Source organism: Somniosus microcephalus, chromosome 25, assembly GCF_052327205.1.
Source record: "Somniosus microcephalus isolate GS21.2 chromosome 25, FLI_Smic_1.0, whole genome shotgun sequence".
NCBI classification, from domain to species: domain Eukaryota; kingdom Metazoa; phylum Chordata; class Chondrichthyes; order Squaliformes; family Somniosidae; genus Somniosus; species Somniosus microcephalus.
In genome coordinates this window covers 54,534,086-54,558,339 of record NC_141011.1, presented here as the reverse complement: position 1 = coordinate 54,558,339, position 24,254 = coordinate 54,534,086, and the positions used below count along the sequence as shown (strand labels likewise).

Here is a 24,254-nt window from a genome sequence, read left to right as displayed (position 1 = left end):
AGACTTATTGCTTAACGTTTTCTTCATGACAGGAACGATGGGTGTCGCCCACTCGCTCCAGTCGACCTTAGACAACACGCCTGCCTTCTCCAGATTCTCCAGCTCTGCCTCGATGGCTGGGCGAATTGCATATGGTACCGGTCTTGCTTTGAAAAACTTGGGAATTGCATTCTCTTCTATTTTTATCGAGGCGGTTACGCCTTTAAGAGTGCCCAGTTCTTGTTGAAATATCTCTTTGGCGTTAGCTAAGATTGTTGACAATCGTCCAGGAGTGACGTCTTCATCTTTTTTTACCATCCACCGTCATTGCATGAATGGAGTGCCAATCTAAGCTTATCTTCCTGATCCATTCACGTCCCAATAACGGTGGTCCACCATTTTGCAGTATTTAGAGATACAATTTCCGTATTTTCTTGCCGTTGTATTCGACAGGCACCCTTATTTTTCCTCTGGGGTATACTTTTTGCCCCGTATACGTCGTCAAGACGATGGATGTCTCTCTTAAGGGTATGTGTGAGAATAGCTGCTCGTAGTCTCGTCGATTCATGACGGTTAGCGCTGATCCTGTATCCAATTCCATTTTAACTTGGGACCCTGCTATCGTGAGGGTGACCCAAATGGTTCGGTGATCCTCTTTTGCGATTACATTGTGAAGTTTGAGACAGCTTAGTCTCTTGTTCCCGGATTCACTATCGCTCATCTGGTCTTCGGAACTACTGTCCGTCATCTTTTGTACTTTCTTGTACGGTTCCTTAGTAGCCTTTTTGTTGTCGCTGGTCTTCTTCCCAGACCTGCAAACTCGTGCAATGTGTCCCATCTTTCCGCATTGCCTGCATATTTTGTCCTTGGACCAGCAGTCCTTCTGGTCATGGTTAGTTCTGCCGCAGCGATAACATTTTGCAAATCCCCGTGTCATTTCGTGGGTGCCGTATTCCTGTGGCTTTTGTTGTATTTCCGCAGCTCCCCTGGCTGCTGCTTCGTACGATACTGCCACGCTGAAAGCCTTATCTAGCGTCAGCTCTTCTCTGAGAGTAACTTCTTCTGTGTTCCTTCACTCAGGAGTCCACAGACAAATTTGTCCCGTAGGGTATCTGCCAGTCCTGCTCCGAACTGGCAGTGCTTTGATAGCTTGCGTAGTTCCGTAAGGTACTCAGCATTGCTCTCATCTTTATGCTGAGTTCTCCTGTGGAATTTAAATCTTTCTGCTATCAGCAGTGGTGCAGGGTTTAGGTATTCCTGTAGGACAGCAACAATTTCGTTAAAACTCTTCGCCTTCGGTTTGGCTAGAGTAATCAGGTCCCGCAATAGGCCGTACGTTCTAGCGCCCATTAAGTTTAGCAATACCGATGCCTTTTTCTCATCGGCTATTTCGTTTGCCTCGCAATATACCTCGACTCTTTCCACATACGTGGTCCAGTCCTCTATTGTATTATCAAAGGCAGTGATACAGCCAGTCTTCGGCATCTTGAAAATCTAAAATGGCGCCTCCCGCACTTTGCCTTCTTACCCGATTTAACAAAATGGCGCCTCCCGCACTTTGCCTTCTTCCCCGCTGATTAAGATGGCACCTCCCGCGCTTTGCCTTCTTCCCCGCTGTTGCTAGCGCTGCTTTCCGCAGTTTCCGTTGCAACCTGCAGCTCCTCGCGGTTTCCTGCGCGTTTAATATTTCTTTTTTTATTATTTTCCCGTCGTGGAACAGCCCTGTGGGACTCTTGCCTCCCTCTTCTCGGGTCCGTACGCTGCCCGGCTTCGTAGCACCGGCCGCGCCCTGTGTGCTCCACCCTCTCTCTCTCTCCTCTTCCCGACAACGCTGCTCGGCCCCGTTGCAAGCCACCCACTCGAGTTCGCGACCGCCGCAGCCCAGGAAGGATCAGTGTACTACCTGCCACCAGCCCGATTAGCTGAAGCACCGTCGACAGGAACCAGGCCCCGCTCTCGACAGCTTCTCCAGCAATCTTCAACTCCGCTGACTCAGGGGCGGATGCCCATGGTCGACGCCCGTTTCTACTGCTTCTTTCTTCCTTCTGGCCTCGACCTCTGCTCACTTCGCTTCAGGAATGGATCCCAGGAGGTGGTGCAGACTGTAGGTAAGTTCGTATCTGCTCGTCGCCAATATTATGTCCGTGTATAATTGAGACACGGACAGCAGGAGTTGATTTAAACAAGTCTTTACTGAATGGAGTCAATCGGGAAACTGAAACTACAGAGGCTTGCTAGCGCCTTTTATACAGGGGTGGTCACTGCTGGTACTGCAGTCTGAGACCAGTTATTCCCTTAAAGGTACATACACAACAGTGCCCACCAGTTGTGGAAGACCTCAAATGTACCAGCGGACACTGCATGCTCCATCTCCAGGGCCACCCAGGCCCAGACAAGACCGCGGAAGAGAGAGAGTTTCAGAGTGAAATGTATGCCTGAGGCAGTGACATCCCAACCTACAAAGCAACAGCAACAACTTGTATTTATATAGCGCCTTTAATGTAGTAAAACGTCCCAAGGCGCTTCACAGGAGCGAGTATCAAATAAAATTTGACACTGAGCCACATAAGGAGATATTAGGACAGGTGACCAAAAGCTTGGTCAAAGAGGTTTTAAGGAGCGTCTTAAAAGAGGAAAGAGAGATAGAGAGGCAGAGAGGTTTAGGGAGGGAATTCCAGAGCTGAAGGCACGGCCACCAATGATGGAGCGAAGGAAATTGGGGATGCGCAAGAGGCCAGAATTGGAGCCTAAAAGCCTCGCCAGCCCGCCCTCAAAACTGGCTGCTCGAAACAGCCCTGGATTTAGACCTGCAAGGTGTTGGACTTAAACAATGGCGGGACAGGGTTTATCATAACTTCAGCAGCTACATCCAAATGTCTTTAATTGTAGTGCACAAAATGAGAATTTTCAGCACTGGTGGATTTCGAGATTACTGAAGGTGGAGAAGGCATGAGAACTAATTTGTAGGGCAGGATTTGGAAACAATTTTTCAGTTTTGAAACCTGTTATGGAGCATTCGCGAGCATTTTGGAGTCTATTGCAATTCTAAGTGTAGATCTCATTTTATTTTTTTCAACAATGAACACATCGCTGCTCCAACCTCATTGTCTTACCCAGGGCTAGGGAGAGGAAGATCCCAGGGGGAGGTTGAGCTCGGCGGGTAAGAGGAAGCAGCAGAGGCAGCTATTTACTGTCTGATTTTCCTTTATAAGGTCTTCTCTTTTTAAAGCTAAATAGCCTAATTTTCTCCAATTTTTCCTCATACTTTAAAAAAAATTGTTTATGGGATGTGGGCGTCGCTGGCAAGGCCAGTATTTATTGCCCATCCCTAGTTGCCCTTCAGTCTTTTAATCCTAGATAAGCTTCATTACTGTTCTATTAAATGCTTCTAGAGCTTTAATTTATCTCTTGTGCCTCTGTAACCAGAACCTGTCGTTGGACTCGAGGTGTGATCTGTGCAAAGACATTTTTAAACCATAATGGGTGATTGCTATTTTTAATGAGTGGCACTTGGCAGGTGTGCTAGTTAATTTCTGTAAATCCATTAAAATTATCCAAGATTAAACTTGTGAGTAGCGTCTCCCTCCTTCCGAAGCAGCTTCAGTGACATCAGCCACAGGGAATATCCTGAAATGGCTCTTTTTGCAATCAGCAGAGGGTAAGTGCGACTTTAGACTGGCCTGAGCATACTCGAGGCCTCCCGCGACCGGTGGGCGCCGCGGGGACTGGAGTGCACCATCACCCCGGCCACTCAAATTCTAATTTAATTTGTTAAGTTTTATTTAATGTTTTATTAATTTACAGTCGATTTGTTCAATCACCCCCACCAGAATGAGGAGGCTGGCCTGAAAGAGGATCTGGAGCCTCCCAACACCAGGGAAATGTGCAACAGCCTGGGAATGTAGGTATACCACGTCAGGTGAGCCCAGCGCAGCTCCCAGGCTGGTCTGAAGCTATACCCCTGCAGCTGCAATGGAGTTGCTCCGGTAGGCACAGTATACTTGGAGTTCAGAAGAATGAGAGGCGATCTTATCGAAACATATAAGATTGTGAGGGGGCTTGATCGGGTGGATGCGGTGAGGATGTTTCCACTGATGGGTGAGATTAGAACTAGGGGGCATAATCTTAGAATAAGGGGCTGCCCTTTCAAAACTGAGATGAGGAGAAACTTCTTCACTCAGAGGGTAGTAAATCTATGGAATTTGCTACCCCAGAGAGCTGTGGAAGCTGCGACATTAAATAAATTTAAAATGGAGATAGACAGTTTCCTAGCAGATAAGGGAATTAGGGGTTACGGGGAGAGGGCAGGGAAGTGGACGTGAGTCTAGATTCAGATCAGCCATGATCCTATTGAATGGCGGAGCAGGCCCGAGGGGCCGTATGGCCTGCTCCTGCTCCTATTTCTTATGTTCTTATGTACTCCACATTTATTGGCGTGGCAGATTAAATTGAATGCAGGCAAATATAAAGTACCGCATAAAGCAAGGAACATTGTGCAACACATTACTCCACGAATTATCTTAAAATAGCTAAGCTGAAAGTCGAAAAGAGAATAGCCTTCCTCATTCATGAGCATCATGTGATCTAGTGATCCAGTAGCAAGGATACGAATGGGAGTCAGTAAGGTGTGGGGTTTGCTGCTTCTCTGCCTGCATCACTGACAGCTGAAGGAAACCACTCGGAGTGACTCATCTTGTCCTCAGATTCAATTTTCACCTCTTTGGTTTGGAAAGCTACTTATTACATAGAAACATAGAAGATAGGAGCAGGAGTAGGCCATTCGGCCCCTCGAGCCTGCTCCACCATTCAATGCGATCATGGCTGATCATCCAAACTCAGTACCCTGTCCCTGCCTTCTCCCCATATCCCTTGATCCCTTTAGCCTTAAGAAATATATCTAACTCCTTCTTGAATATATTTAATGAATTGGCCTCAACTGCCTTCTGTGGTAGAGAATTCCACAGGTTCACCACTCTGGGTGAAGAAATTCCTCCTAATCTCTGTCCTAAATGGCCTACCCCTTATCCTTAGACTGTGACCCCTGGTTCTGGACTCCCCGCCATCGGGAACATCCTTCCTGCATCTAGTCTGTCCAGGCCTGACAGAATTTTATAACTTTCAATGAGATCCCCTCTCATTCTTCTAAACTCATCAGTACATGACATCAGTAGGTAAGTTCGATTTACAAGATTCACAAAATGAGGAGTACGTCTACAGGGGCTTAAAGAGACGGGCTGTTTTTTTTCTTTTGGTAACAGCCAGCTTAGGACCTCAGGGGCTTTCGTTAGTTAGTTACACGCACAAAATATGAGCACCGCACTATCCTAGTCACATGGATTCGCTTAACAGGCCCCAAGACAAATCCGCTATCCACAAACAAACACATTCAAGAAGGTCGTAATTGTTTACCTGGAAAAATTTAGAACACAAATAATAATTGACTGGAGCATTCTGGAACTGAAGCTAACTGGCAATTTTTTTTTACCAAAACGAAGAACATTTAAACTGCCGGTATTTTAACAGGTCTGACCCGGCCTGTGGAACCATTTGAATGAAAAATCATCATAAAGAAAATAAAAGACTTGCATTTCTACAGCGCTGTTCACGACCTCAGGACGTCCCAAAGCGTTTCACAGCCAATTAACTACTTTTTGAAGTGTTGTAATGTGGGAAACGCGGCAGCCAATTTGTGCACTCTCAGGTCTCAGAAATAGCAATGTGATAATGACCAGATCATCTGTTTTAAGGTGTTAATTGAAGGATAAATATTAGCCCCAGGACACATAAGAACTAGGAGCAGGAGTTGGCCATTCGGCCCCTCGAGCCTGCTCCACCATCCAATAAGATCGTGGCTGATCATCGACCTCAACTCCACTTTCCCGCCCGATCCCCATATCCCTTGATTCCCCCAGAGTCCAAAAATCTATCGATCTCAGTCTTGAATATACTCAACGACTGAGCCTCCACCGCCCTCTGGGGCAGAGAATTCCAAAGATTCACAACCTTCTGAGTGAAGAAATTCTTTCTCATCTCAGTCCAAATGACTGACCCCTTATCCTGAGACTATGACCCCTGGTTCTAGACTCCCCAGCCAGGGGAAAACGACCTCTCAGCATCTGATGAAGGGTCATCGACCTGAAACGTTAACTCTGTTTCTCTCTCCACAGATGCTGCCTGACCTGCTGAGTATTTCCAGCATTTTCTGTTTTTATTTCAGATTTCCAGCATCCGCAGAATTTTGCTTTAGTTTCTCTCAGCTTCTACCCGGTCAGTCCCCCTCAGAATCTTACATGTTTCAATGAGATCGATCACCTCTCATGTCCCACTCTTCTAAACTCCAGAGAGTATAGGCCCAGCCCCTCCACACTCTCGAATTCTCTTCGCAGCTGTACAGAGGTGCTGGCAGAGACCAGATGCTTCCGTGCAGCGAGAGACAGACATCTGGAAAGGTGGCATCAGGCTGCTCTCACCTACGTCCCGAAAGCGGGACTCAAGATCTTCACAGAGGTCTGGGCCCAGATCACTCCTCCACCCTCTCACCTGGATGGTGCGTGGCTTGGGAACATTCAGCTAAAATAAAGGAGAGGAAGGAAATAAAAATATCTTAAAACAAAACATTAAATAAACAATATTATGTGCCACATTGGCTTTTAAAGTGTATAGTCTACACTATACACTTTAAAAACTTCTGTCTGTCTCTCTCTTTCTCTCCCTCTGTCTGTCTCTCTCTCTTTCTCTCCCTCTGTCTGTCTCTCTCTTTCTCTCCCTCTGTCTGTCTCTCTCTTTCTCTCCCTCTGTCTGTCTCTCTCTCTTTCCCTCTGTCTGTCTCTCTCTCTTTCTCTCCCTCTGTCTGTCTCTCTCTTTCTCTCCCTCTGTCTGTCTCTTTCAACCTTAACTGTGTGTAAAAAATGACAGACAGCAACGAGATGTTGTTATTTTAAATGGCAAGACAGAAACAGAGCACATTTCAATCAAGATTATATCCGAGATAGAGAGAAAGAGGGACAGAGATGGGGATCCAGATAGGAAGAGAGAGAGGGGAAGAGAGAAAGAAAGAGAGGGAGAGATAGGACAGAGAGAGAGAGAGAGAAAACAAGTCTTTCTTTCTTATAGAATGTTTTGATTTAGTTTGTGTTCAGTCACTTATCTTTTCGTAGATTCTCTCAGGGTAGCTACAAAGTGTGTCCATTCTTCAGCATCAAAACTTTAAAAAAAACAACCGTTTCTGAACCAGAATCTGAACTGAGCTGAATTGGTTTAAATACTTCTGAATGTCCAAATGTTGTTCTAATTTAGGTCTGGCCCTCACCCCCAAGCTAGAATGGCCCGGAATTTGCGGTCAGTGGCGAAGCGAAGACGTTCCCCGCTGGCCCTGAAGTAAGCTTCGCACCAAGATCTCGCAATCTCTGTGTCGAGAACTTCGGGTTTTCCGACACGTAATTGAAATCAACGGAAGTTAATGGGGATCCCCTAGCGCGAGCTGCTATGACGTCAACAAGCTGTCTAAGCAGCCAATCAAAACGCAGAATTCTCACTGACAGCGAACCAGGCAGTGGGTAAGCTCCTAAAATTCTAACTTTTTAAAAATGTTAGAGAGAGCAAAACATAGACTGGGGCTCTCACACGGGGAAAAGGCAAACCTGAAATAAAGATGAACAAACTTAAAAAAGAATTATTTTGTTTTTAAAGTTCCTTAAAAATTCTAATTTTTATTAAAATGGATAAACTTAACACTGCACAAAAGTAAAATTAGTTTTTCAGGGCCATAACCTTTGTTTAGCAGTCAATACGCTGTTAAAACCCCAGTTACACCTAATCCCTTTGGTTCTAACTTTTAGTGGGGAATTTAACAGCAGTTATACTGCAGAAGAGCCTAAGTTTTTGTCAGTTTCCCTGATTTGAGAGATTTCACTGATTTCCGGCTCTGTGGGGTGGAGCGGGGTGGGGGAGGCACAGTGCAGCCAGTGTCGGAGCAGTGAATGACTGATCGCAACTTCAGGATTTCCGCGTTAGATGCACATGCGTTACATCCTGAAGTTGTGGTCAGTTTAAAAGGGGTAATAACGGCGAGCGCTGTTAGTTCGCCGTTATTACAAACTGCAGACTCCGTCGAATACTTTCACATTTTGGACCTGTGCTTTAATTCGCACAACACCCCCATGACATCTGTAGGTGGCGCTGTAATGTGTGCCTTGAGGTTTTTTTATTCGTTCCTGGGATGTGGGCATCGCTGGCAAGGCCAGCATTTATTGCCCATCCCTAGTTGCCCCTTGAGAAGGTGGTGGTGAGCCGCCGCCTTGAACCGCTGCAGTCCATGTGGTGAAGATACTCCCACAGTGCTGTTAGGGAGGGAGTTCCAGGATTTTGACCCAGTGACGATGAAGGAACGGCGATACATTTCCAAGTCAGGATGGTGTGTGACTTGGAGGGGAACTTGGAAGTGGTGGTGTTCCCATGCGCCTGCTGCCCTTGTCCTTTTAGGTGGCAGAGGTCACAGGTTTGGGAGGTGCTGCCAAAGAAGCCTTGGCGAGTTGCTGCAGTGCATCTTGTAGATGGTACACACTGCAGCCACGGTACGCCGGTGGTGGAGAGTGAGTGTTTAAGGTGGTGGATGGGGTGCCAATCAAGTGGGCTGCTTTGTCTTGGATAGTGTCGAGCTTCTTGAGTGTTGCTGGAGCTGCACTCATCCAGGCAAGTGGAGAGTATTCCATCACACTCCTGACTTGTGCCTTGTAGATGGTGGAAAGGCTTTGGGGAGTCAGGAGGTGAGACACTCGCCGCAGAATACCCAGCGTCTGACCTGCTCTTGTTGCCACAGTATTTATGTGGCTGGTCCAGTTAAGTTTCTGGTCAATGGTGACCCCCAGGATATTGATGGTGGGGGAATTCGGTGATGGTAATGCCATTGACTGTCAAGGGGCGATGGTTTAGCCTCTCGCTTGTTGGAGATATGATGTGGAGATGCCGGTGTTAGACTGGGGTGGACAAATGTAAGAAGTCACACAACACCAGGTTATAGTCCAACAGCTTTATTTGAAATCACAAGCTTTCGGAGCGCTGCTCCTTCGTCAGGTGAAGTGAAGAAATACATATAGGCACAGCATATATAGTCAGAGAATGCTGCCAGATGATTACAGGTAATCTTTCTAACTGCCCTTTATCACACCTCGGCAGAGAGATAATCACAGCAATCAAAAGTGTGAATGGTGTCCAAACAGGTCAGTCAGGAAAACATTACATCAAAGAACAATGAGGTGGGGTCACAGGGGGTCAAATGTTGCAGATGCTGGGGTCTGTATGAAAAACAAAAAACAAACAAAAAACTATTTTTTTGCTGGAAATCACAGCAGGTCCGGCCGCCTCTGTGTAGAGAGAACAAGCCAACGACGACTCGAGTCTGGATGACTCTACGTCAGGTGGGGTTACATGTAGCGTGACATGAACCCAAGATCCCGGTTGAAGCCGTCCTCATGAGTGCGGAACTTGGCTATCAGTTTCTGCTCGACGATTTTGCGTTGTCGTGTGTCTTGAAGGCCGCCTTGGAGAATGCTTACCCGAAGATCGGAGGCTGAATGTCCTTGACTGCTGAAGTGTTCCCCGACTGGGAGGGAACACTCCTGCCTGGCGATTGTTGTCGGTGTCTGTTCATCCGTTGTCGCAGTGTCTGCATGGTTTTGCCGATGTATCATGCTCCAGGGCATCCTTTCCTGCAACGTATGAGGTAGACAACGTTGGCCGAGTCACATGAGTATGTACCATGTACCTGGTGGGTGATGTCCTCACGTGTGATGATGGTATCTGTGTTGATGATCTGGCATGTCTTGCAGAGGTTGCCGTGGCAGGGTTGTGTGGTGTCGTGGTCGCTGTTCTCCTGAAAGCTGGGTAATTTGCTGCGAACGATGGTCTGTTTGAGGTTAGGCGGTTGTTTGAAGGCGAGTAGTGGAGGCGTGGGGATGGCCTTAGCGAGGTGTTCGTCGTCATCAATGACATGTTGAAGGCTGCGAAGAACATGGCGTAGTTTCTCCGCTCCGGGGAAGTACTGGACGACGAAGGGTACTCTGTTGGTTGTGTCCCGTGTTTGTCTTCTGAGGAGGTCTGTGCGATTTTTTGCTGTGGCCCGTCGGAACTGTCGATCGACGAGTCGAGCGTCATATCCCGTTCTTACGAGGAAGTCTTTCACCGTCTGTAGGTGCCCATCACGTTCCTCCTCGTCTGAGCAGATCCTGTGTATTCGCAGGGCTTGTCCATAGGGGATGGCTTCTTTAACGTGGTTAGGGTGCTCAAGCTGTCAGGAGATGCATCAACGCCAGATTCATCAGCCGCACTCACAAGACAGTCCAGAATGTCACCCGAGCACAATGCAATGCCATCCACGCTCTCAAGACCAACCGCAACATCGTCATCAAACCAGGAGGAGCCATCGTCATACAGAACAGAACGGACTATTGCAAAGAAGCATACCGACAACTGGACAACCAGGAACACTACAGACAGTTACCCGCAGATCCGAACAAAGAACACACCCGCCAACTCAACAGACTGATCAAGGCCTTCGATCCAGACCTTCAAAGCATCCTACACGCTCTCATCCCACGTACTCCCCGCGTGGGAGACTTCTACTGCCTCCCAAAGATACACAAAGCCAACACACCTGGACGTCCTATCGTATCAGGCAACGGAACCCTGTGTGAGAACCTCTCTGGATACGTCGAGGGCATCCTGAAACCCATCGTACAGGGAACCCCTAGCTTCTGTCGCGACACTACAGATTTCTTACAGAAACTCAGCATCCACGGACCAGTTGAACCAGGAACACTCCTCGCCACAATGGACGTCTCGGCACTCTACACCAGTATCCCCCACGATGACGGCATCGCTGCGACAGCCTCAGTACTCGACACCAACAACAGCCGATCTCCAGACGCCATCCTACAACTCATCCGCTTCATCCTTGACCACAATGTCTTCACCTTCGACAACCAGTTCTTTACCCAAACACACGGAACAGCCATGGGGACCACATTCGCACCCCAATACGCCAACATCTTCATGCACAAGTTCGAGCAAGACTTCTTCGCTGCACAGGACCTCCAACCAACGCTATACACCAGATACATCGACGACATTTTCTTCCTATGGACCCATGGCGAAGAATCACTGAAAAGACTACACGATAACATCAACAAGTTCCATCCCACCATCAAACTCACCATGGACTACTCCTCAGCATCGGTTTCATTCTTGGACATACGAATCTCCATCAAAGACGGACACCTCAGCACTTCACTCTACCGCAAGCCCACGGACAGCCTCACGATGCTCCACTTCTCCAGCTTCCACCCTAACCACGTTAAAGAAGCCATCCCCAATGGACAAGCCCTGCGAATACACAGGATCTGCTCAGACGAGGAGGAACGCGATGGACACCTACAGACGCTGAAAGACGCCCTCGTAAGAACGGGATATGACGCTCGACTCGTCGATCGACAGTTCCGACGGGCCACAGCGAAAAATCGCATAGACCTCCTCAGAAGACAAACACGGGACACAACCAACAGAGTACCCTTCGTCGTCCAGTACTTCCCAGGAGCGGAGAAACTACGCCATGTTCTTCGCAGCCTTCAACATGTCATCGATGACGACGAACACCGCTAAGGCCATCCCCATGCCTCCACTACTCGCCTTCAAACAGCCGCCTAACCTCAAACAGACCATCGTTCGCAGCAAATTACCCAGCTTTCAGGAGAACAGCGACCACGACACCACACAACCCTGCCACGGCAACCTCTGCAAGACATGCCAGATCATCAACACAGATACCATAATCACATGTGAGGACACCACCCACCAGGTACATGGTACATACTCATGTGACTCGGCCAACGTTGTCTACCTCATACGTTGCAGGAAAGGATGCCCTAGAGCATGGTACATCGGCGAAACCATGCAGACACTGCGACAACGGATGAACGGACACCGCACAACAATCACCAGGCAGGAGTGTTCCCTCCCAGTCGGGGAACACTTCAGCAGTCAAGGACATTCAGCCTCCGATCTTCGGATCATTCTCCAAGGCGGCTTTCGAGACACACAACGCAAAATCGTCGAGCAGAAACTGATAGCCAAGTTCCGCACTCATGAGGACGGCCTCAACCGGGATCTTGGGTTCATGTCACGCTACATGTAACCCCACCTGACGTAGAGTCATCCAGACTCGAGTCGTCGTTGGCTTGTTCTCTCTACACAGAGGCGGCCGGACCTGCTGTGATTTCCAGCAAAAAAAGTTTTTTTGTTTGTTTTTTGTTTTTCATACAGACCCCAGCATCTGCAACATTTGACCCCCTGTGACCCCACCTCATTGTTCTTTGATGTAATGTTTTCCTGACTGACCTGTTTGGACACCATTCACACCTTTGATTGCTGTGATTATCTCTCTGCTGCTGTGTGATAAAGGGCAGTTAGAAAGATTACCTGTAATCATCTGGCAGTATTCTCTGACTAAATATGCTGTGCCTATATGTATTTCTTCACTTCACCTGATGAAGGAGCAGCGCTCCGAAAGCTTGTGATTTCAAATAAAGCTGTTGGACTATAACCTGGTGTTGTGTGACTTCTTACATTTGTTGGAGATAGTCATAGTGTGGCGCGAATATTACCTGCCACTTATCAGCCCAAGCCTGAACGTTGTCCAGGTCTTGCTGCATGCGGGCATGGACTGCTTCATTATCTGAGGAGTTGCGAATGGCGCTGAACACTGTGCAGTCATCAGCGAACATCCCCACAGGTGTCGCACAAAGGCCTGTCACAGCAAAATATATCGAAAAGAAAAGCTGTGTCTTGTACAGATGCAGGCTGTGACCACCAGGTAGTACTGCAGTGCAATGTTTATATCTGTCAGCTCAAATCCTGGCTGGGAACTTCCTCAGAGCTGCTTCACCAATGCAAATACTTCGTCACATTTTCCAAACTCGCTGGAAACGCGTAGTTCGCTTGCATTTTAATAACCACAACTATTTTGAAAATCTATCAACAAAGGTGGAGCTCTGAAAAAATGACCATCTCGTAGTTGTTAATTTATATAGATGCCATAATCTGTGTTTATAATATTGAGCCATACCTTAAATTAGACCCGGGGTCAGCTTCACATTAAAAATACTTGTCCTGTCTCCCTACATGCTACACACAGATACGATGGTGTGTCACAAAACCTACATTATTACATATAGTTTTTATATATTTTGTTAATTTTTCCAGATTCTGGAGATGTTGGAATAAATTCGATATTGGATTCAAAAGAACTTCCAATAGTTGCCTTATTTTTATGAAAATTCATGTTGGAACAAAGGGAGCTAAAGAAGAGGAAAGGTAAGAACAAAGGGACAAAAAAAATCTGTTTATTGTATTATTGCATAGGATACACACTTCCTGTCCACAAACTTTACTTACTGTTTTCACAATCTCTGCTTATGCTTTCCTGTCAACACTTACAATTGAAATTGCTATGTCAACATTTCCTATTCAATTTTCCAATGTCAACGGTCATGATGTAGTTGCAGGCTCTGGTCACTAGGTGGCTCTGTGGAGCGGGTTTCTGAAGCCTCCCAACTCTGTCACCATCTTATATATAAAAAAAATGTATTTATCAATTGTCCATGGGCAATTTACTAGTAAATAAAAATTTAAATTCTCTCGGTAAGACCATGCGTGTTTGTGCTGTATGCTAGTGCTACAATATCTTCTTCTTCTTCTTAGGCAGTCCCTCGGAACCGAGGATGACTTGCTTCCACATTAAAAATGAGTTTGCAGGTGACTGATGAGTCCAATGCAGGACCTACAGTCTCCGTCACAGGTGGGGCAGACGGTGGTTGAAGGGGTGGGTGGGTGGGGTGCTTGGGTTGACGTGCGCTGCCTGCGCTTGGCTTCTGCTTGCTCCCGGCGAAGAGACTCGAGGTATTCGGTGCCTTCCCGGATGCTTCTCCTCCACTCTGTGCGGTCTTGGGCCAGGGATTCCCAGGTGTCGATGGGGATGTTACACTTTTTCAATATGCAGTGTTGTAAAATGTTAGGATGATGTTCCACAAGGCAGGTTAATAACATAAGAATTTAAGGAACGGGAAAAAATTGGCCTAATATATCTCAGCCCCGTCCCCCCACCTGCTTTCACCATATGTCTTTATTCCTGGGGCCAATATTTATCCCTCAACCAACATCACTAAAACAGATGATCTGGTCATTATCACTGCTGTTTGTGGGAGCTTGCTGTGCGCAACTTGCATTTCCTAAATGACAACAGTGCCTACACTTCAAAAATTACTTCATTGGCTGCAAAGCGCTTTGGGACGTCCTGAGGTTGTGAAAGGCGCTATAGAAATGCCAGACTTTCTTTTCTTCTTCGTATCTCCAGAATCTTTTGATCTTCTCCAGCAAGATAAGAGTTCCTGATTTTGACCATATTATGACGTCAAGAGGAGACAACAGCTTGAGGTGACATCATGTTGTAGTGCCTGGCAACAGCAGAAGGCATCCCATAAAACCTGATACATGAAAAAGGAGCTGAAGCCCTATTTGTAGAAGGGATGGTCCACGCACCGCAAAGTAGCTTTCCTACTGGGGACTATCACAAATGGAAATTCAAATGAAGAAGTGCTGTATAAGGAAAAAAGTCCTTCCCCTGAGGGATAAACTCCAAAATACACTAGACTGAGGCAAGAGCTGATGGCGAAATACAGAATTAAGAATGGTTAGCTATAAACAAAATGAACTTACTCTAAAGGTTCAGATACTTTCTGAGCAACCTCCATGAATACAGTAGAGGATTATATTCATCATGTTTTTTATGTTAGTGTAATAAGTTACTTTTAGTCACAGCCTTCAATAGTTAGAAGTGTCTATACAAAGTAGGCATATTTCACTTCCAGAGATTATTTAGAATAGAGGCCACTCATTACAGTTTAAAAAAAAATAATTCCTGGGTTGCGGGCATCGCTGGCAAGGCCAGCATTTAGTGCCCATCCCTTAATTACCCTTGAGAAGGTGGTGGTGAGCTGCCTTCTTGAACCGCTGCAGTCCGTGTGGTGAAGGTGCTCCCACAGTGCTGTTAGGGAGGGAGTTCCAGGATTTTGACCCAGTGACGATGAAGGATCGGCCGATATATTTCCAAGTCAGGATGGTGTGTAACTTGGAGGTGGTGGTGTTCCCATGCGCCTGCTGCCCTTGTCCTTCTAGGTGGAAGAGGTTGCGGGTTTGGGAGGTGCTGCCAAAGAAGCCTTGGCGAGTTGCTGCAGTGCATCTTGTAGATGGTACACACTGCAGCCACGGTGCGCCGGTGGTGGAGGGAGTGAATGTTTAAGGTGGTGGATGGGGTGCCAATCAAGCGGGCTGCTTTGTCCTGGATGATGTCAAACTTCTTGAGTGTTGGAGCTGCACTCATCCAGGCAAGTGGAGAGTATTCCATCACACTCCTGACTTGTGCCTTGTAGATGGTGGAAAGGCTTTGGGGGGGGGGGTCAGGAGGTGAGACACTCGCCGCAGAATACCTAACCTCTGATCTGCTCTTGTAGCCACAGTATTTATGTGGCTGGTCCAGTTAAGTTTCTGGTCAATGGTGACCCCCAGGATGTTGATGGTGGTAATTCCACTGAATGTCAAGGGGCAGTGGTTAGATTCTCGCTTGTTGGAGATAGTCATTGCCTGGCACTTGTGTGGTGCGAATGTTACCTGCCACTTATCAGCCCAAGTCTGAATGTCGTCCAGATCTTGCTGCATGCGGGCATGGACTGCTTCATTATCTGAGGAGTTGTGAATGGAACTGAACAATACTTTTAATTAGCCAAAATGCACAACTGAATTCAAATCAACAGTGTAAGGGGATGGAGGCCACAGGTGTTCCTTTGAAAATCATCATAACTGGTACTTGGCTTAACATCTTTTGTCTTTGGGATAAGATGGATAGACTCACTCTTATCACTCACACTTCCTAAGATTCTTCTCTCCAATAACTCTTCCTTTATCCCACCTACTGCTTGCCCCTGAATTTACATATCTTGTAACATCAACACTTGACTCTGCCCCTTGGTTGGTAGGTAGAAACTGCCAGTTTATCAAACATCAATCATTGCTTTTCCAATGGTCTGAAAAGAGAAGTATCCAGTGATACACTAGCAGAATACTGCGGATTCTGGAAATCAGAGATAACAACAGAAAATGTTGGAAACACTCAGCGGGTCAGGCAGCGTCTGTGGAGAGAGAAACAGAGTTAATGTTTCAGGTCGATGACCCTTCGCCAGAACTGGAAAAGATTAGAGATGTAACAGAAAACAAGTGTAGGGGCAGGGAAAGGGGGGAGGGGAGGAAAGAACAAAAGGGAAGGTCTGTGATAGGCTGGAAGACAGGAGAGAGTAAAAGACAAAAGGGATGATGGTGCAAGGCAAAAGGAGATGGTAATGGGACAAGTTAAGAAACAAAAGATGATTCTAGATGAAGTGTAAATGGCAATGGCAGAATCATCAACAGCTGCAAGTAAGAGAAAAAAAATGATAGGGGCCGAGGTTATAGTCTGAAATTGTTGAACTCGATGTTGAGTTCAGAAGGCTGTAAAGTGCCACCTCGGGGAAGCCTTCGCACCTAACTGCCTGATTTCCTCTCTCGGTCGTCTGTTTTATTACCTTATTTCGATGGGCTAGTGGATACCTGGTGTCAATCATTTTTACCCATCCCATCGTCCAATTACAAGAGAGAGGCTACCTATGACAGCCCCCTCCCAGCCTCATGAGGTCATTTCCCTCCTTATCTCTGTTCTAAAGGTCTTGTTGCCCTCTCGTTTATCCTTGCTGCATCCCTTATCAGGCCTAGCTATGCCCACTCGAAGGCCTGTTTTTGTGTTCTGACCTCGTAATTCAGCTCCCTGTACAGCTATTTTTCTGACCTGACTGGAATCTTTCCGTGTCATCAACTTACATAAGAACATAAGAACATAAGAAATAGGAGCAGGAGTAGGCCAATCGGCCCCCCGAGCCTGCTCCGCCATTCAATAAGATCATGGCTGATCTGATCCTGCCAATCCACTATCACAGAACCATCTCCTGCATCTAACAGAATTAGACACACGAAATAGGAGCAGGATCAGGCTACACGGCCCCTGGGCCCGCTCCGCTACCCACAGGGCCATGTCCGATCCGAACCTAGACTCATGTCCAAATTCCTGCCCGCTCCCCGTAACCCTTAATTCCCTTTACTTCTAGGAAACTGTCTATTTCTGTTTTAAATTTATGTAATGATGTAGCTTCTACAGTTTTTTGGGGCAGCATATTCCATGGACCTACCACCCTCTGAGTGAAGTAGTTCCTCCTCATCTCAGTTTTGAAAGAGCAGCCCCTTATTCTGAGACTATGGCAAACTGCTGATCTAGAGAACCCGTAACAGACTATTATTTCTTTCAATCCACGATTTCTTACATTCTGCAGAAAAAATGAAGACATAATTCTGTTACTGAAAACTAAAACTGTTAACTAACTTTGTGGGAAGATTTGTTCTGCTCACTACATGCAGCAAAATCCTAAATGCACTTAGAAATGCATTTATGATTTTGCTGTATAGAACAAATTGCTCCCTTTGTTATTATAAGCCTCAGCACTGGGTACTCTGTTGTTAGAAATCGTTGACAAGTACTTTTGTTATTACAGTTTCCTCATCCGGTCCCCTTACACTGTGCAACAGGCTTCCTGCGTCTGTTAATAATAATAATCAACTTTATTGTCATTGTTAGTGCACAAGTGCAGTACAACGAAATGTAGGCTTGCGGCTCCCGAGAGTGTACATTTAGATTAAGACATTTAAACATTCAACATTCATTTGGCTTGTAATACATTAACATAAACATAATAAAGTGCATTGGCAGATGTGCAGGCTTTAGAGTTTATTTGTGGAGTTCAGTAGGATGACAGCCCTGGGAAAGAAGCTGTTCCTAAATCTGGTCGTACGGGTGCGAATGCATCTGTAGCGTCTCCCAGATGGCAGGAGGGCGAACAGACTGTGGCTGGGGTGGGTAGGGTCTTTGATGATGGTCCGTGACCTCCGTAAACAGCGTTTCTGGTATATGTGCTCTATGGTCGGTAGTTTAAAAATTTAAAGCGTAGTTAATTCAGAGTAGCTGGGCAATTAGCCCAACTTTTCGCCAACACGTTGATTCCTATCAGGAGGCGAAAGACGCAGCGAAGTTCGGGATTCAGCGCATGCGCCCGGACTTGCGGTCAGCTTCAAAGGCGGTATGACGGCGCTCTCTGACAGTTCGCTGTCATGCCGACTGCAAATTCAGGGCCCTGTGTGTCTGTACAAATGGCAACATTCCCTGAAAATCTGGCGATTGCCCTGCTGTGGGTTTCCATCTCTTTCTATTCTTGAAATGTAAGAAGTCACACAACACCAGGTTATAGTCCAACAGCTTTATTTGAAATCACAAGCTTTCGGAGCGCTGCTCCTTCATCAGGTGAAGTGGATAAAATGGACATGCACAATATGCAAAACCCTTAGGCCTAGAAATTCAGTTGTTTGCGCCAGCCGCTAGCGCCTTAGGAGGAGGAGAAGTGGGGTGCTAAGCGGCTAGCGCCTGGGCGCAGCGCGATCTGCGCCTCTCGCGAACTTCAGTTAAGATTTAGCAGCGGCGCAAAACCTTTGCGCGCGCGCTCAGCTGCGCGTGCAGATCCTGACGTCATTTCATGGTGCAACACCCTTTGTGCGCCCCAAACCAGAAATTCAGTGGCGCCGGCCTATTGTGCGCCTGGCTCCCCTAGCGACTGGTAGAGGGGAACGGCTCCCAGTCGCTGCGGGGCACGGGGGCGCTAATTAAAGGGGACTCCTCCTGCAGTATAAATGGCAGCCATTTTGCACCACTCCTTCTTTGTGAGAGACGGATCTTTGGAGAGAGACAAAGGTAGAGAGCTTTCTGGTTTGGCTCAACACTCGCACAGGTACTTGTGTCTTCAGGCCACAGCTTTGCACTTGTCTTTAACTTCAGAGTCATAGCACTGATTGGAAACATATAATGGGGGCTGCAATGGGTGGAAACGTTGGGTTTCTCCATTGCATTCAAAGGGCTCAGAGACGCCGTGAGAGAGTGCCAGTCATGGCCAGACGGAGAAGGGGCAACAGGCGTCGGCAAAGGAGGCCTTACCCACCCAGGGTATACCGCCAGCAGTTCTCATATCTGAACATGTCTGAGGAGCAGTGTGTTCGGAGGCTGCGATTCAGAAGGGTGGTGGTCACTGAGATCTGCCACCTGCTTCGCGGAGATCTGCAGCCACAGCTGAGGAGCAGGACATCTCTGTCGGTGGCAGTGAAGGTGACGGTGGCTCTCAACTTCTATGCCACCGGCTCCTTCCAATCCGCTACTGGGGACATTTCCAACATCTCCCAGTTTGCGGTACATTGCTGCATCCGCCAGGTGACCAATGCTCTTTTCAGAAGGAGACGTCAGTTCATCTCCTTCCCCATGACCGTTGACAAGCAGCAACAGCGTGCAATGGGCTTTGCAGCATTAGCGGGCTTCCCCATGGTGCAGGGCGCCATTGACTGCACGCATGTGGCTTTGCGGGCACCTCTAGAGAATGCCGAGGATTACCGCAACTGGAAGGGCTACCATTCGCTCAACGTGCAGTTGGTGTGTGACCACAGGCAGCTAATCCTAGCTGTCAATGCCCGCTTTCCAGGCAGCAGCCACGATGCCTTCATCCTGCGCCAGACTTCTGTGGCAGACATGTTCGAGGCCCAGCCTCACCCACGAGGATGGCTTCTCGGGGACAAAGGCTATCCTTTGTGCACCTGGCTGATGACCCCGCTCCATGCGCCCAGCACCCCTGCTGAAGAGGGATACAATGAGAGCCATCAAGCAACCAGGAACATCATTGAGCAAACAATCGGCGTGCTGAAGCAACGGTTCCGCTGTCTGGATCGTTCCGGGGGAGCCCTACAGTACTCGCCTGAGCGAGTCTCCCATTTCGTTGTCGTGTGCTGCATGCTGCACAACCTGGCTATCCGCAGGACTCAGCCACTGCCAGCAGACATTGGAGGACCACCAGAGGAGGAGGAGGAGGAGGACCAGCACGGGAGGGAGGCAGAAAGTGCAAGGGCCGCCCGTCGGCGGCTTATTGCACGTCGGTTCCAGGCCCCCTCTCAGGGAATGGCTTGTGCCAATGGCAGAAGATGAATGTAGCCGCTCCACAAGCCCTCAGCCGAGCAGGGCAACCAGGACTTCCAAAAGAAAGCATGGACAGTGCGATTTAAGAAATTTTTTTACTATGATACCTCTGTGCCCTTCCCACATGACAAACTAATGGAGAGAAACCCCCCCAAAAACACATATACACCAGTCTCGGCCTTTACAAGTAAAACAAATATACCAGTCTCGGCCTTTAAATATGAAACAAATACACCAGTCTCGGCCTTTAAATATGAAACAAATACACCAGTCTCGGCTTTTATATATGAAACAAATACACCAGTCTCGGCTTTTATATATGAAACAAATACACCAGTCTCGGCTTTTATAAGTAAAACAAAACATTTGGCCACACCTTCTACTTTTTCCCCTGCGAGGGTGATCCGTTTTGCTTCCGTGACTGGCCCCTACCCGCCCTGCAGCTCCTCCTCAATGGGACCCCAGTGGCTGCGGCAAGGCTGGGGGAAGGCTGCTGAGGGTCAGATGGTGAGATGGCAGATGCCCTTGGGGGTCGGCCTGGACCAGCTCTGGGCCTGGAGGGGCCGGCTGCTGACTGCTCCAACTCTGCTTGGGCGGCAGCAGTCTGTCCAACAGTTGGTGGCAGCTGCAATGGAGGAGTGACAGTGTTGGCTGCAGGAATGCTGCCAACCTGACAGATCACAGGCACTCCCTGGTCAGCTGAGACATTGGCACGCGCACGGGCCAGCACTGCAGCATGCGCAGCAATCTGCTGAGGCACAGACTGCTGGGCTGCTGCGGCACAGCGAGTGCCCCGGCGATGCCTGGCCGATCCAGCGAGTGTGGCAGCAGTTAGTGCCCGTGTGGCCCTGGTCTGTGTCTGCATGACAGCAGCCAGTGAATGCACGGCACGACTGAGCATTTGGCTAGAAGCCGCCTGTGAAGCAGCGAAGTCCTGCTGACTCCTAGCCTGTGCTGCCGCGATGTCCTGCAGACTCCTGGCCTGTGCTGCACTGAATTGTTGCAGACTCCTGGCCTGTGCTGCACTGAATTGTTGCAGACTCCTGGCCTGTGCTGCCCCGAATTCCTGCACACTCCTTGCCAGTGACTCTATGGAGTCAGGCATCCTTGCCACTGCAGCCATGAGCTCAGTGTGCCTGTGCTCAGCCTGGGTGCCCATTTCCGCTAGGAGCCGCACCTCCTCTGCGCTCACCATAGCAGGACTGGAGGCCACACTCACCCTCCGGGGAGAAGGTCGCCGAGCTTCCCCACCCCTCCCGCGTTGCTGCAGCCCGCTGGTCCCCGGAGCTTCACTATCCTCCGACCCTTCCCCCCTGCTCCCCTCCAGGGAAGACGTGTCACCATCATGGCCATGGGCTGCCTCGGCTGAGGGTGTCCCTGATGGGCTGGCTGCCTCTTCCTCTATGTCTGACTCGGACACAGTGCCAGCTTGAGGGGCCACCTCCTCACCTGGCAAGTCACCAGCTGAAAGCAGGGAGGCACAAGAGTTGCTTTAGAGTGAGGACAGGGCGGCAGCGAGGGAGGCATGAGTGCTGCTGTGCACTGCATTGGTTCGATAGTGGCAAAGGATGCTGGCGTGAGGCGCAAGTGGAAAGGGAGAGGTCAAAAAGGTGATGACCTTACCATTGGTGCCCAGAACAGGGTCAGCATCTCCAGTGGCGACGGGGCCACTCAGCCGGCCTGCCATGATCCGCTCCACTCGCTGCTCGAGGTCGCTCAGCTGTTTCCGGTCAGGACGGCCTCCCCCGGTCTGTCGCTGCTGTCTTCTGTTATGCGCCAGCTTGGCCTGCAAGAGAAAGGACCGCCTCTAAGTACAGTGTCAAGCCCTGATCTTGCCCGCACTGCCTCCCATGTTCGATTAGCCCTGACAGTGTCAAGCCCTGATCTTGCCCGCACTGCCTCCCATGGTCGAATAGCCCTGACAGTGTCTAAAGTCCTGATTGCGCAAGTGCTTTTCATGACAGTCCCATAGCTGCTGGATGAGGGCTGGCCATTAGGGCTTTCAGACCTGTTTGGCCATAAAGTGAGGTGCACATGCAGGGATGAGGAGGATACTGGAAAGGGTACTCACCCTGACAACCCGAGTGAGGTCGTTGAATTTTTTCCGGCACTGGGTTGGTGTCCTGCCAACCACGCTGTTGGACGTGACCCTGTTTGCCAGATCCCTCCATGCTTTCCGATATTCGGTGGGCAGCGGCCTCCTGCCACCCTCAGGGAAGAGGACATGGCGCCTGTGGTCCACTGCGCCAACCAGCAGCCTCAGGTCACCCTCGCCGAAGCGCTGCGCTCTCTCCCTGGCCTTCTCCATTCTCCTGGGCGTGGAGCTGTTCCAGAAGCAGTGTTCAGGCCTTGCCTTAGGGCTGCAGTGTGCAGGGCATGGCAGCCAAGCAATTCCACCCTCCCCCTTTAAGGCCTGACTGTCTGGCCTCAATGAGCAACTCGCCGCACCTGCGCTGCGCCCGCCTTCGGTGTTTGCGCCCCAGATCGCCAGCTTAGCACCTAATGATGGTCGTGCATCGCCTGCTTTAGCGCAGCAGCAACCTCTTGGGGCGATGCAACTGAATATCGGCGAAGGTGGCGCTAAGTTGCGCCGGGCGCAAAAGTTAGCGAACACCATGCTGTAGCGTCCCAAACGTGGCTATACTGAATTTCTAGGCCTTATTTGCCCAAGGGGGCGCCTGAGCTATTAACAGCAATGTAACCAAGTGACCGAATAGTTAACGAAATGATCAGCAAAATACAAAAACCACATGAAGAAAGAGGAAGTTGGGTGTGGGTAAAACTGCAATGAATTGTTTTTGATTTGCTGGAAGTGACGCAGCCCGCCCGGCAGCTTCATGTCCGGGAGATGCTGAAACCGAAATTCTTCTGCCTTTTTGGACATTGCCCGAATGGGAGCCCGGAGCCCGGCCAGGTAGGGGCGGATCATTGATGCTCCAGTCACAGCTCTGGGTGCAAGGGCTGGTTCCGGGGAGGCAGCGCCGCTCTGCACAGAGCACAAAGCGCTGTTTGCAGGGACAGGGACAGAGCGGAGACATCAATCAGCTGGCAGTGCGAACAGCTCCGGGAATAGCAATCTGGAATGTTTTATTTCCATTAGACCCGCTGCAAACAGAAGGTGGGATTTAATAATAATAATAATAATAATTTTGAACCGGAAAGCAAACGAACACACTCCGAAAATGAACGACAGGCTCAGTGGAAGTGGCCAACAGTGATGGTTATTTTAACTTCGGGCCATAGCTTCAGACGGGCGCTATCCAGCTGGCCGCCCAGTGGTGTATAATGTTAAAATTACCCCCAGTAAGTGCAGGATTTATATTTGTGGAATCCGCTGTATTCTGGTTAGGTTGTTCTGTAAAGGTGCAGTCCAATAATTTTTCACTGGCACAGTACTTACACCGAGTACACTGGCACAGTACTTACACCGAGTACACTGGCACAGTACTTACACCGAGTACACTGGCACAGTACTTACACCGAGTACACTGGCACAGTACTTACACCGAGTACACTAGCACAGTGGTTATGTTACTACAGGAGTAATCCAGAGACGCGAGTTTGTGAATTTGAATTCAGTTAACTCAAAATAAAATCTGGATGATACCAGAACTGCGAGGTTATACCTATCAGGAAAGGATGAACAGGCTGGGTCTCTTTTCTCTTGAAGAGAGAAGGCTGAGGGGTGACCGAATAGAGGTCTTTAAAATTCTGAAAGGTTTTGATAGAGTGGATACAGAGAGAATGTTTACACTTGTGGGGAAGAGCATAACTAGAGGCCATCAATGTAAGATAGTCACCAAGAAATCCAATAGGAAATTCAGATTAAACTTCTTTACCCAGAGAGTGGTGAGAATGTGGAACTCGCTACCACAGGGAGTGGTTGAGGCGAATAGTATCGATGCATTTAAGGGGAGGCTAGACAAACATATGAGGGAGACGGGAATAGAGGGTTATGCTGATAAAGTGAGATGTGGAAAGATGGGACGAGGCTCGTGTGGACTGGTTGGGCGAATGGCCTGTTTCTGTGCCGTATATCCTGTGTAATCCTATGAAATCCTGTGTTAAAAAGCTGGTATCAGTA

At 48.6% G+C, this 24,254-nt stretch overlaps 1 protein-coding gene across 3 annotated transcripts in view; it reads left to right on the top strand.

The window, feature by feature from the left end:
* The first annotated feature begins 22,988 nt into the window (after window positions 1-22,988).
* LOC147100903 (uncharacterized) overlaps window positions 22,989-24,254 on the top strand; it is a 64,543-nt gene continuing 63,277 nt past the window's right edge. Inside the window, exon 1 of one of the 3 annotated variants that reach the window (XM_085967492.1) lies at window positions 22,989-23,084. In XM_085967492.1, the coding sequence (XP_085823618.1) occupies window positions 23,062-23,084 (23 nt within the window). In that variant the 5' untranslated portion in view covers window positions 22,989-23,061. The other 2 variants (XM_085967494.1, XM_085967495.1) reach the window with 2 other exon arrangements.